Source organism: Panthera leo, chromosome D2 (genome assembly GCF_018350215.1).
Source record: "Panthera leo isolate Ple1 chromosome D2, P.leo_Ple1_pat1.1, whole genome shotgun sequence".
In the NCBI taxonomy this organism is placed as follows: domain Eukaryota; kingdom Metazoa; phylum Chordata; class Mammalia; order Carnivora; family Felidae; genus Panthera; species Panthera leo.
The window spans coordinates 56,313,215-56,325,252 of record NC_056689.1 but is presented as its reverse complement, the minus strand read 5'-3'; the positions used below and the strand labels follow the sequence as shown (position 1 = coordinate 56,325,252).

At 56.0% G+C, this 12,038-nt stretch overlaps 1 protein-coding gene and 1 pseudogene across 1 annotated transcript; both read left to right on the top strand.

Annotated features, from left to right (window-relative positions):
- The first annotated feature begins 205 nt into the window (after positions 1-205).
- SFRP5 (secreted frizzled related protein 5) lies at positions 206-6,364 on the top strand. The gene is made up of 3 exons (XM_042908860.1): positions 206-725; positions 2,838-2,915; positions 4,889-6,364. The coding sequence occupies exons 1-3, from the start codon at positions 206-208 to the stop codon at positions 5,233-5,235; spliced, it is 945 nt and encodes a 314-aa protein (XP_042764794.1). The 3' UTR covers positions 5,236-6,364.
- Positions 6,365-8,470: 2,106 nt separating this feature from the next.
- Positions 8,471-8,581, top strand: LOC122202935 (annotated as a pseudogene).
- Positions 8,582-12,038: the final 3,457 nt, after the last annotated feature.

The window sequence follows — 12,038 nt, the reverse complement described above, 5'->3', positions numbered from 1 at the left end:
GGGCCGGGCGGCCGGAGATTGGCTGGGGCGCGCGGCGAGGCCGGGCCCGGAGCCCCGAGGTGGGAGGCGCCAGGATCACTCGGTGCGCCCGGGAGCCGAGCACTCGGGCCACCTCGGCGGCGGCTGCAGGGGAGCGGCGGGGCGGCGGGCGCGCGCCGGGGCAGCTGGGGGCGCCGCGCACCGAGAGGCCGGGGTGTGCGCAGCCATGCGGGCGGCGGCGGGGGGCGCGCGGGCGGCCGCGCTGGCGCTGCTGCTGGGGGCGCTTCACGGGGCGCCGGCGCGCGGCGAGGAGTACTACTACGGCTGGCAGGCCGAGCCGCTGCACGGGCGCTCGTACTCCAAGCCGCCGCAGTGCCTCGACATCCCCGCCGACCTGCCGCTCTGCCACACCGTGGGCTACAAGCGCATGCGGCTGCCCAACCTGCTGGAGCACGAGAGCCTGGCCGAGGTGAAGCAGCAGGCGAGCAGCTGGCTGCCGCTGCTGGCCAAGCGCTGCCACTCGGACACGCAGGTCTTCCTCTGCTCGCTCTTCGCGCCCGTCTGCCTCGACCGGCCCATCTACCCGTGCCGCTCGCTGTGCGAGGCCGTGCGCGCCGGCTGCGCGCCGCTCATGGAGGCCTACGGCTTCCCCTGGCCCGAGATGCTGCACTGCCACAAGTTCCCCCTGGACAACGACCTCTGCATCGCTGTGCAGTTCGGACACCTGCCTGCCACCGCGCCTCCAGGTAGCGCCGCCGCCGCCCTCGCCCCCGCGCGCTCCGACAGCCCCGGGCGCCCGCGAGCTGGGCCCTTAGCCTCCCGGAGATGGCACCCCACCACACACACACACACACACACACACACACACACACACACACACACCGCCTTCGCTCAGCCCTGCGTACCCCGGGAACTGTCCCCCACAGCCTTCCAGCCTTCCCACCTCCCACACACTGCCAGACTAGTGCCTTCCCAGGCTCTGGACAAAGCTCGCGGGTTCTCCCCATTCCAACTCCGTTCCTGAAGACGCCCCTGGGGTCCCTGGCAGCGCCCACCTTCCTAAACCTCTGGAATCCCTGGGTAGCCCCAATGCTGTCCCCCCATCCTGGGGCATCCCCATAAATGCCTTGTGGCCTAAGCCCAAGAATGCCCAGGGTCGCTAAACAATGCCCAAGCCCGTTCACCTCCTCCACAGCTCTGGACCCCAGGGCACCAAAACAAGCATCACTCCCATCCCGTGTTGGGACCTCGGGAAGGGAGAAGGGCGGGGGGAAGGGGTTTAGCGAAGACTGGGGTAAGCACGCTCCTGGGCTATGGTTTCCACCCCCCAACACTCACACCCCCCATTTTCTGCACCTGGGAACCCCAAATTCTCCCACTCTCTTCCCCAATCCCCCAGGTTGGGAGGCCTTGGGGTAAAAGCTCAATGCAGGAAGAAAGAGCAGATTGCCAGCATCTGCCACTGACAAGGAGCCCTTGGGAGAGCTGCTGAACTTGGAGCTTCGGTTTTCCCATAAGTAATATAGGAAGCCAGCTCAGGTTCCAGAAACCCGTGAGATCCTACGTGCCACCTCCCAACCGCCCCCAGTCCCATTACCCCTAATCTCTCCCTGGCCTCAGCCTCCCTTCCCTGTGCGCCCCATGGCCCACCCCAAACGCCAAACTCCTTCCAAGCAGAGTAAGCCTGGGCTGGGCACCAGACCGGGGAATAAACAGCGGCATGAGCAGGAGAGCTGTGTCTGGGCAGTTTGTCAGGAGTCTAAGGAGCCCCTGATGCTGCAACTTCCCCAGGAGGCAGCACTGCTTTCCCCTCTGACCACCCTACCCACCCCCTCAGGGCTCGCCTCACCCACACAGCCCTTGGTCCTGCACCCCCACGTCCCCTCCTGAGAGTCAGGTAGGGGTCCTGAGACTGGGTGTGGAGTGTGTGGAGAGAAGGGAAATACCCTGTGCTGGGGTCAGGAAGCAGGGGAGAGACAGCCAGCTCAAGCAGAGACAGTGCAGTCCCTAACAGGGATCCTGGCATGATTCCTTTTTCTGGTTTCCTTGGAACCCCAATATTAACAGCCTGTAAGGCAGGGAAATCCCAGGCTCGGAACCCCACCTGGCCCCGCTCGCACAGTCCTGCCCTCTTTGAAGCCCACCTTCCCCTGTGATGGGGCACCTACCTGGAGGCAGAGACATGGGACAGAGGTCAGGTGCTGTGTGGTGGCCTGAGAACCAGAGGCAGCCCAAAGCGTGTGTGTGGCCAATAAAACAAAATATTTCATATAAAAATTAAGAGTTGTGGCTTCCCTGGAAAAATCAGAAGTTCTGGCCACGCTAAGCCACCCACCTTAGAGGGTGGTCCCCTCAGTTTACCACAGTCCCTGTCCTGGCAGTGTCACTGTCCCCCACCTTCCTGGACCTGTGTTCCTAGAAAGCCCCTGCAGATTACCCCTACTGCAGCACTAGCCTGGGAGCCTCAAATCCTGAGTCCTACACTCACTTCTCAATAGTTTTGCAGAGTGGGTAGCCACTCTGGACCTCAGTTTTCTTTTCTTGAAGAGTAATACTTCATAGTCTGAGGATTAAATGAAACAAAGTTTAGAAGACAGCCCACGTCATGGTTGCAGTTGCCAGGGCCATGGAGCAGTGGTGCCCACTGGGACAGTTTTGTCCCCATGCAACCTTATCTCTTTTGAACCTCACAACCCCTCAGTGACCATCGGTACCGTCATCCCAGTTCCTGATGACAGAGTGGAGGCTTGGCAGGGGGAGGTGGCTCTTCAGTCATTAGCCTGGGCTCTAAGTGGTTTATTGAACTCTGATCCCCTCATGAGCCTCCCTCGTCTCCACCCCTGCTTCTCTCTTCACAGTGACCAAGATCTGTGCCCAGTGTGAAATGGAGCACAGTGCCGATGGCCTCATGGAACAGATGTGTTCCAGCGACTTCGGTGAGTGTGGAGCCCACATGGCCACTGCCCCAGTGCCTCTCCTTGACACACACACACACACACACACACACACGTCCACAACCATCACACTGAATACTAACAGTTTCTGCATCGTGGATTCCTCTTAGAATCTGATCAGGGCCATGAACCCTCTCCCCAGAGAAATGCAGCTCTTTTTGCAGGTTATCTCAGGGGCTTCAGAAGCCCCTCAAGGCCATGGTCCATGGGCCCAGAAACCATCCCTGGCCAGGGCTCCTCCAGTCCTCCCTTGGCACTGGCCCACAGAGGGGCCTCCAGGGCTAGATTCCCTTTAGGAGAAGCAGGCTAAGCCCAGAGATGGATGGGGGCACCCGGGGGAGAGATGGGCCCCAGGGTGGAAGTACAGCACCCTCGTCCCTGGGGCACCTCGGCCTGGTACCCGATGCACCGCTGGCCAGGCGAGCTGCAGTCACTTGTCCCACGGCTTCGTCCTGGGGCCTCTCCACTCCTGGGACAGTGAGCAAAGTCTAGTCAGGCCCACACGACCCAGCATGTGGCCTTTGCCAAGTTGACTCCTGTTTTGTGTCTTAGCCTCCCTGTCTGTAAAAAAGAGATAGCAATGAAATCCTTAGTTCAGCAAGTCTTTTATGTTGTTAGTCTGTTTGTAAAGAGATTACTACTATTGCAAGGTATGTGTGTATCCGAGAGAGGGAAAGAGAGGGGGTAAGGGGAGAAAGAGAGAGATAGAAAGATTTTATAAGTTTCCTTCCCTGGGTGGACAGAATCATTCTCTGGCATCTCCCTGGCTCCTCACAGAGATGGGGGATCCAGATGCCTGTAGAAGGGGAGACTAGCCCAAGTGACCCCCATGTTCCAGACTCCCAGTCCCCAACTGTATGAAGCTCTCTGCAGCCACCCTGAATGTCCTGATCACCCCGACCACTCAGGCCTTCAACCACCTCCCCGACGCTCACCCCTACATTCACACTCCAGACACACCACAGAAATACTCTCATACTTAAAATACACAGCACCAGGGGCGCCTGGGTGGCTCCGTCGGTTAAGCGTCCGACTTCAGCTCAGGTCACGATCTCGCGGTCCGTGAGTTCGAGCCCCGCGTCAGGCTCTGGGCTGATGGCTCAGAGCCTGGAGCCTGCTTCCGATTCTGTGTCTCCCTCTCTCTCTGCCCCTCCCCCATTCATGCTCTGTCTCTCTCTGTCCCAAAAATAAATAAACGTTAAAAAAAAAAAAAATTAAAAAAATAAAAAAAAATAAAAAAAAAAAAATAAATAAAATACACAGCACCACACATCACACTCCGAACCCATTCTACAGTCACACAGATTACAGTGGTGTGTTTGCACCAGCAAGAGCTGGTTGTGCACACTTCCCGACCTAGTGCTCTGTGATGCGGTGGGCCATGGTGGGGGGATTTACCCCATGGGAACCAGCACATGCTACAGAGCGGGCCCCCTCCCTAGGGCCAGCTGTTAAACATTTATCAGCCCATCATTGCTCCAAACACACACACACACACACACACACACACACACACACACACACACAGAGCCAGAAATCACATTTCAAAGCACCCCCAGAGATCATGAAGTCCAGCCTCCCTCTGTCACAAGGACCCCGCCCCCCACCAAACCTCCCCTTCCAGTTGGGCAGCTCCACCTGCGGTATTTCCTGGGGACCCCAACACCCTACTCCACTCCCCACCAGGAGCTGTCCACCCTGCACTTGGTTCATGGAAAGGCAGGGGCTCTGGGGTTAACCTCATTCCCCCCCACCATAGCTCAAGGCTGAAACATGATAGTGCCGGTGAAAGTCTAGCACATGATAGGAGCTTCAAAAATGTACCCATATAAGCCCACCTTCCCAAGACCCAGGCTTGGAACTTCAGGCTTGAGCACCAACTGTGGGGCCACCAGCAGCCGGAGCAAACCTGCCCATTCTCACACGGTCCCTCTGTCTACCCACCCCACACACAGTGGTTAAGATGCGCATCAAGGAGATCAAGATAGAGAATGGGGACCGGAAGCTGATTGGAGCCCAGAAAAAAAAGAAGCTGCTCAAGCCAGGCCCACTGAAGCGCAAGGACACCAAGAGGCTGGTGCTGCACATGAAGAATGGTGCCAGCTGCCCCTGTCCACAGCTGGACAGCCTGGCCGGCAGCTTCCTGGTCATGGGCCGTAAGGTGGACGGACAGCTGCTGCTGATGGCCGTCTACCGCTGGGACAAGAAGAATAAGGAGATGAAATTCGCAGTCAAGTTCATGTTCTCCTACCCCTGCTCCCTCTACTACCCCTTCTTCTATGGGGCTGCTGAACCCCACTGAAGGACGCTCCTCCCTGCCCCATCCACCCAGCTGTGCCTTGCTCTCTGTCCCCACCCCTGGGGCATTCTCTCTCTTCCTGCCCATCTGGCCTCACCTCTATTCCCAGGCTGACCCAGCCCTGACAGAGAGCGGTTCCATGCAGAGCAGAGCTCTTACCAGCACAGGCCCTAAGGAATGGGCATGGAACCTGAGCTGTCCTTGACTGAGGGGTTCTGGAGTCCCTGGGGACTTCTCTTAGGAGCAGAGCTTTCTCATTTGAAAGCTCAGGGTTTCAGAAAGTAGGTGGTGGGAGGAGAGAGCAAGGGAAGCATAGAGGGGCTCTGAGCAGCCTCACGAGGTGGCTTCCAGAACAGACCATGCTGTCAGCTCCACTCTGTTGGTGGGGAGGCCTCGCCTCAGAAAGTCTATTAGGCTGAGCTACTTGGGGGCCAGTCCCCCACCCCCACTGCTCCCTCGTGTCATCATAGCCCCCCCAAAGGAGGGGCATTAGGGTCGTAGCACCTTCCAGCTACAGTTCCCCCACCTTCCCCATCTCTTCCCCTCTCCCTTCCAGCTAGACTGGAGAAGCCCAGCCCAGACCCCCTCCCACAGGCTGCTTTTTGGGATTCATCCCTCAGCCTCCGCATGTCCCTTTTACCCTGATGATGAGTAAATTATTGCTACGCAGCAAGGCCATAGGTACTAGATTAGTTGCAGGCAAGGTTTGGTTTTTAATTTTTTTTTAAGTTTTTAATTAAATCAAAGAAAAATAAGTTGGTTTTGACTAAGTTATTTCTTTGTCAGCTGGTCCCCAGAGGTGGAGAGAGGGAGGGTCAGAAGGGACTTTTAGGAAGAGGCCCTTGTCATAACCCATGGCCTGTCCACACAGGCATACTTGGAACGCCTAAGAGCAATGCCCATGTTCTTGTAAGATCCCTTGAGAGCACCCTTCTCATCCGCATCACTAAGTGAGGGATGGAGATGGCCCTCCTTTTGTTCCTGAAGAGGTAGATGCCAAGATCCCCAGCCTTCTCCCATGGTCAAAAGGCTCTCACAATCCTGCCACATCTCCCTGACAATGTCTGCCCTCAGATCCCAAGAAGGTTGGAGCACAGGAAACTACTCTGAAGAGCCAGGGGTCTAAACATGTCTCTCCTACCCCTTCAGCACTCAGACCCCCTGCTCCCCACCACCCACCCCCCCCCCCCCCCACACACACACACACACTGGGCACTGATCCTGAACTGTAGGGATAATGGTATAGACTTGTGCTACAGGGACCAGAGAATCTGTATCCCCTGGGAGCTGGTTAGAAATACAAGCTGGGGGGGAGGGGGGGCACCCCAGGCCTGCTGTATCAGAATCTGCATTTTGACACATAAACCTTCAAATCTAGAGAGCTTTTGCAAAACACTGGGCCCCACTCTATGCAATTAAATCTGGATCTCTGGAGGGTGCTCGGAAATCTGAATCTCTAGATGCTCTCCAGGGTGGGATGCCGCCTGTGTTGAAAACCTTGATCTAGATAAGCCAGCCGCTGAGGCAGGAGGGTGAGGGGCTGAGGTTACCTCAGGCTTGGAGCTTCTTGGTCCTGCGTGTGGGAAGGAAGTGGCTATAACAACCGAGGGGCTTCTTCAGTGACTTCAGAGCACACGCGGGCCGCTACCGTGAACTGAATGGGGCAGGGAGGGGAGAAGGCTTAAAATGGAGGCAACGGGCTCCTGCTACTCAGGGAAGGGGTGGTGTGAGGAAATCCCGGGGGTTTGTCAGAAAAGCCGAGCGACGAGGCAGAGGTACCCAGGGCAGGGGGCCGGGACACCCCAGAGCAGCTTTCCTCACCAGCGACAGTGTGTACAGCTGCCAAGTCCAGTCCAGGCTCCCCGCTCCTCCAAGACAATGGGGCGCGTCCTGTGAGGAGAACCTTGGCTTCCAGGGCTCTCAGAGAAGCAGGCTGCCACAGAGAAGTGAGGCAGGCCAAAGGGCCCACATTCTGCTGTGGGGCCAGGGGAAGCTAACAGGTGGTCTGACAGCCTGCCCGTAAATCACCTCCCCGGGCAGTCAGGTGGCCTCACCACAGGTCAGGAGCAGCAGAGGCCTGCTTGTTTGTCCTCAGCTCTGAGGAAGCCGCTGCCGCCCACCCTCACCCAGAGCCCTCCAGCTCCCTGAATCTGCCCCTTGTCTCCCAAACTCCTACCCCGACCAAATATTTACGGACACTTCTATGGTCAACCAGGACCAGGGATTATTTTTCCACTGAACACACAGGACTCAAAGCAACTTCTGGCTAGAGCACAATAGCGACCTCTGTCAGGTGCTGGCAGCCAGTGAGAGGCGGCGGTTGGGGAGAGGCTCCCTTAGCCCATCCTGGGAAGCCCCAGTAAAGCACTCCTCCCCCGCCCCCCACACAGGGGTCAAGCCCTGCTCTCTGCTCTGCTCCCGACATCTGCTGTGGGACCCTCCCGGCAGTCTCTCCCCTGGGACCAAGAAGAATCCTTCCAAAGACCGGGCAAAGCCCCACGCGGCTTGAGCCCACCCTTCATTTCCTTCAGTCACAACATGCTCCCTCCTGGCCGGCCTGGAGACAGACAGCTGGTGCTGCCCGGCGAGCATCTGGGCTGTGTGTCGGTGAACGGCTGCCTCTGACAGAAACCCCAAGAAACGGTGGGGCTGCTCCACACGAGAGGTCTGGAGATGGGCTGGTGGGAGGTCCATGTCCCTGGCTCATTCTGTCTTCCTGCCCTGCCAGGGGTGGCTTCTGTTCTCGTGGTTGCCTCCTCCTCCCCACTTCTCGACCACATTCCAGGCAGCAGGGCAGGGAAGGGCTTCAAGCAAAAGCAGCCCGTCAGCTGCCCCTGGCCCTTTTGATCAGGAAAACAGTAATTTCCCAAGTCCCACCTGGTAGATTTCCACTACGTAGCTCCTCGGCCAGAACGGAGTCACGTGGCCATCCCTAGTTGCAAGGGAGCAGAGGAAGTCAAGTGTTTCGGCCGGGTGCAAACTCAGAGTTCCGATAAAGAACAGGAAGGATTTGGGGCAGGCTGCTAAATGCTCAGGATCAGGTGAAAAGAGGTAGGAGAGCCCAGTTCTGGGTTCCAATCCTGTGACTTAGATACCATGTGACATTGGGAACACCGTAAAATGGAGCAATAATGTCTACTTCACAGGGTGGCTGAAAAAATAGGGAAATATATGAAAAGCTCCTGGAGCCAGTGCCCAGCATTTGGAAAGTGTTCATTAAATGATAATATTTGTTATAATCGCTTCTCGGCCTTTTGGCTAAGATCAAGTGTAGTATCTGTTCTTATCAGTTTAATATTTGTTATTAACCAAAGGCCTTGACCTAGCTAGCACAGTGCCTACACATCATAGGTGCTCAGTACATTCCTGATTGGTTAACTAAGAAACGCTACTGGCAAAAAGGCAGGGAAAAGACAGGAACATCTTACCTACCTGGAGTTGTTACTTTCAGGAGGACAGAACCTACACTTGGGAGTTTGCTTCAGAAAATACACACCCAGGTGCGATGTAAGCCAATGGAGGGGAGAAGACATAATACTAGCAATCAAAAAATGTCAAGTCCATGCTGGGTGGCAGGCACTACCCCAGGCACTTTGGTATTATAATTTAATCCTGCCAACACCCTTTGGAAGTAGGTACTATTATTATCCCCATTTTAATGATGAGGTTCAAAGGCTGAGGTTCAAAGAAGTTAATTAACTTACTGAAGGACACACAGCTGGTACATAGTGGTGGCACTAGGATTTGACTCCCTGCTCTTAACCACTATACTACTGGGGGCGAAGCCCAGCGGGGGTGGGGTACAATGCCTCTGCTGCCCTGCCTTACAGGAAGATTTCTGGGAGCCCTGCTCAGATCCCCCTCCAGGGGCCATGACAGCGGCAGAGAAGCCTGCCTCAGACGGCGGCGGCTTTTCTCCTGACTCCTAAAGCAGCCCACCCCCAACCCCTCCTCCCCTCTCAGCCCCATCAGCATCCAGCCTCTTGAGCCCCACAAAGGAAGCTCACATCCCACAACTGTTTAGTCGGCTGTAATCCTGGCTAAAGTTCACTCCTTGGCAAATCCAACGTGGGGGGTGGTTGCTGCTGGAATGTGTGTGGCTGGGACCCAGTGTCCCAGCCCAGACAGCAGGCTCTGCTGGGGCCCTGAAGAAAGCAGGCGGCCAGGGGAATCCGGAATCCCCAGCCCCCAGCTGTGCTACAGAATGGAATGTGCTGCTCTGGGGTGTTGAAACAGACCCAACCAAGGGGGAGTGGTGCTGGCAGTTGCGGGGAGCTCCCACCACAAGGCTGCCTCTGTTCCCCTGGAGGCTGAGCCCCCTTTGCTAGGGCTAGGGATGGGCAGGCCCCTCCAGTTAGCTCAGGGGTGGCTCAGAAGATCCTGGAGCTGGTGGGGGCAAGGCAGAACAGAGGGGAGGGTGAGAGCCAGGACTGTTACGTTCACCCAAACTTTCTCTGATGAGGCATCTGCAAGCACCTGTGGCACGATCCACACCCTGGCTCCATGGCTTACTACCTATGTGACCTTGTGCAGGTTACTTGACCTCTCCAGGCCTCCGTTTTACTCATCAGTTAAATGGAGTTCATAATCGAGCCTAGCTTCTAGGGTTGTCATGAGGTTTAAGTAACAGTCGTGTTCAGCACATTGCCTGGTACGGTGCTCTACAAACGTAGGTGTTCTCATGATCTCAGAGCCAGCTGTAGGGGAGATGCTAGAACCACGGCCTCTCAAAAGGGGTGCCTTGAAGGTTCCATGGAGATAAGGGCATGAAAATGGAACTTCGTTTGGCTTCAGCTCTGAGGGCCAGGTGATAAATGACTACAAATTCTGAAGACCCCAGAAACCAGGGCCAGTTCAAAGTCTGCCAGGGCTCACGGGAGACTGCTCCCCACCCCCACCAAACCACAAAAAGATGACAGAACCTTCAACTCAAGCCAGGCTGTGGGAGGTATCTGTCTGTCCCAGGTCTGTCCCAACGGGCACCAGAGCCGGAGTAGAACCTGGCTGCTGTCCCTCCCGATGGGTGCCTGAGAACAAATTGGGGACATCTTTTAAACCAGGCATCCAGGAGCACCTGGGTGGCTCAGTCAGTTGCGCATCGGACTTTGGCTCAGGTCACAATCTTGTGGTTCATGAGTCTGAGTCCCACATCGGGCTGTCAGCGTGGAGCCCGCTATGGATCCTCTGCCCCCCCCCCCCCGTTCCTCCCCTGCTCACGCTCTCTCAAAAATAAATAAACATTAAAAATAAATAAATAAAAATAATAATAAACCAGGCATCCAATTCTCTGATGGCCAGTCCGTCCTCCAAGCCACCTCACATTCGGTCCTCTCCATGCTGTGGACCCCCGCCAGCTGGAAGACACAGTCCAATCCTGGCAAATCCCTCCATGGCTCCATCTTCCCAGCGGTACCTGCACTTGAAAGTTGTCTATCCCTGGCTTCCCTTCTGTGAAGATCCAGACCCCGGATGGTGAAACCCACGTTTCCCAAGCCCCAGTATCCCATGTCCCAGACGCTACTCATGCTACAGACTATTTCATCAACGTTAGGCATTGTTTTTCTTTTCCCAAAATATTGACTCTGCTTTTTCAAACTACACGCTGGCCCGATTCTTTCCTGAATAATCATCTAAGATTATTCTCTGATTAAAAAAATAAAATAAAATAAAACACCACTGTTCCAAGCCACCCAGGCCATCTAGAACAGAGTTATCTTCACTGTAAGATTGCCAGGACGGTAGTAACAGACTGGTGTTTATGGAGCATTCAGCCTGCGCCAGGCACCGTGCTCCATGCCTTGCTCCACGCTCACTGACTCCTCACAGCTGCCCTAAAAGGTAGCGGTCACTATCATGACCATTTTACAAAGGAAAGCAGCACAGAAAGAAAGGCCCAGAGGCAATGCCCCTGTGGCAACTCACTCCAGCATGGCCGCCGCCGATGGGAGAGCAGGGCCACGTGTGGGGCCGGCCATAGCAGCGCCTGCTCCTTACTGCCACCAGACTGTCCCTGGGTAACACAGGCTGCTCTTGCTCTGAGAAAGGCCCTTCTGGTTCCATCCTCTAATGCTGTGGGGAACACGTATCTTCAAATGGATGTGGTGTCCCTCCCAGACGGGCTGGTCTGGATGATCTCTGAACAGGCTGCCAACTGAGCTACCACCCGCGACACACGCCATCCACGAGAGCATAGGCACAGCACCAGCAGTCTCTCCCCTGGGCCTGCACGATCACTGCTGTCCCCTTTGGTTCCAAGGCCCTATTTTCCGCTCCTCCAACATCTTTACTGTTCCTATGGACCACCAGGCTGCTGAGGCCACTCTGATGCTTTTTAAAGTGAACACGGTCTTCTGTAAAAACTGCCAGGAAGGGGTCCTGGCTGCTTCCCTGCCTCTCAAGGCCCCTCAGAGCTGCCAGGGCTCTCCCATGCGGAAGTTCCTGAGTTAGGAAGAATCGCCACAGACCAAGGCCTCTGTGAGCTGCATATGCAGGGGGCCGTGACAATGTGGCTGCAACCTAACCTCAACTCTGAGGCAGGGTCTCTCCTCCCCTGTTCTCTGCCCCAGGCCTCCGTCTGGAAGACCCAGCTCAAACTCAGCTCTGGTCTGCAAAGTGCCAGGTGAAACCTTTCACTACCACTACCTAACTTCCCTGGGCCTCAATGTCCTTACCTATAAAATGGGGAGAACAGTGCCTACCTCACAGGGCCATCCTAAGGATAAAGAGAATAATGTGTGTAAAGCACTTACCACTGAGACTGGCACCCAGTAAACACCCCACAAACCCTGCTTTCAGAGAACTGCTAA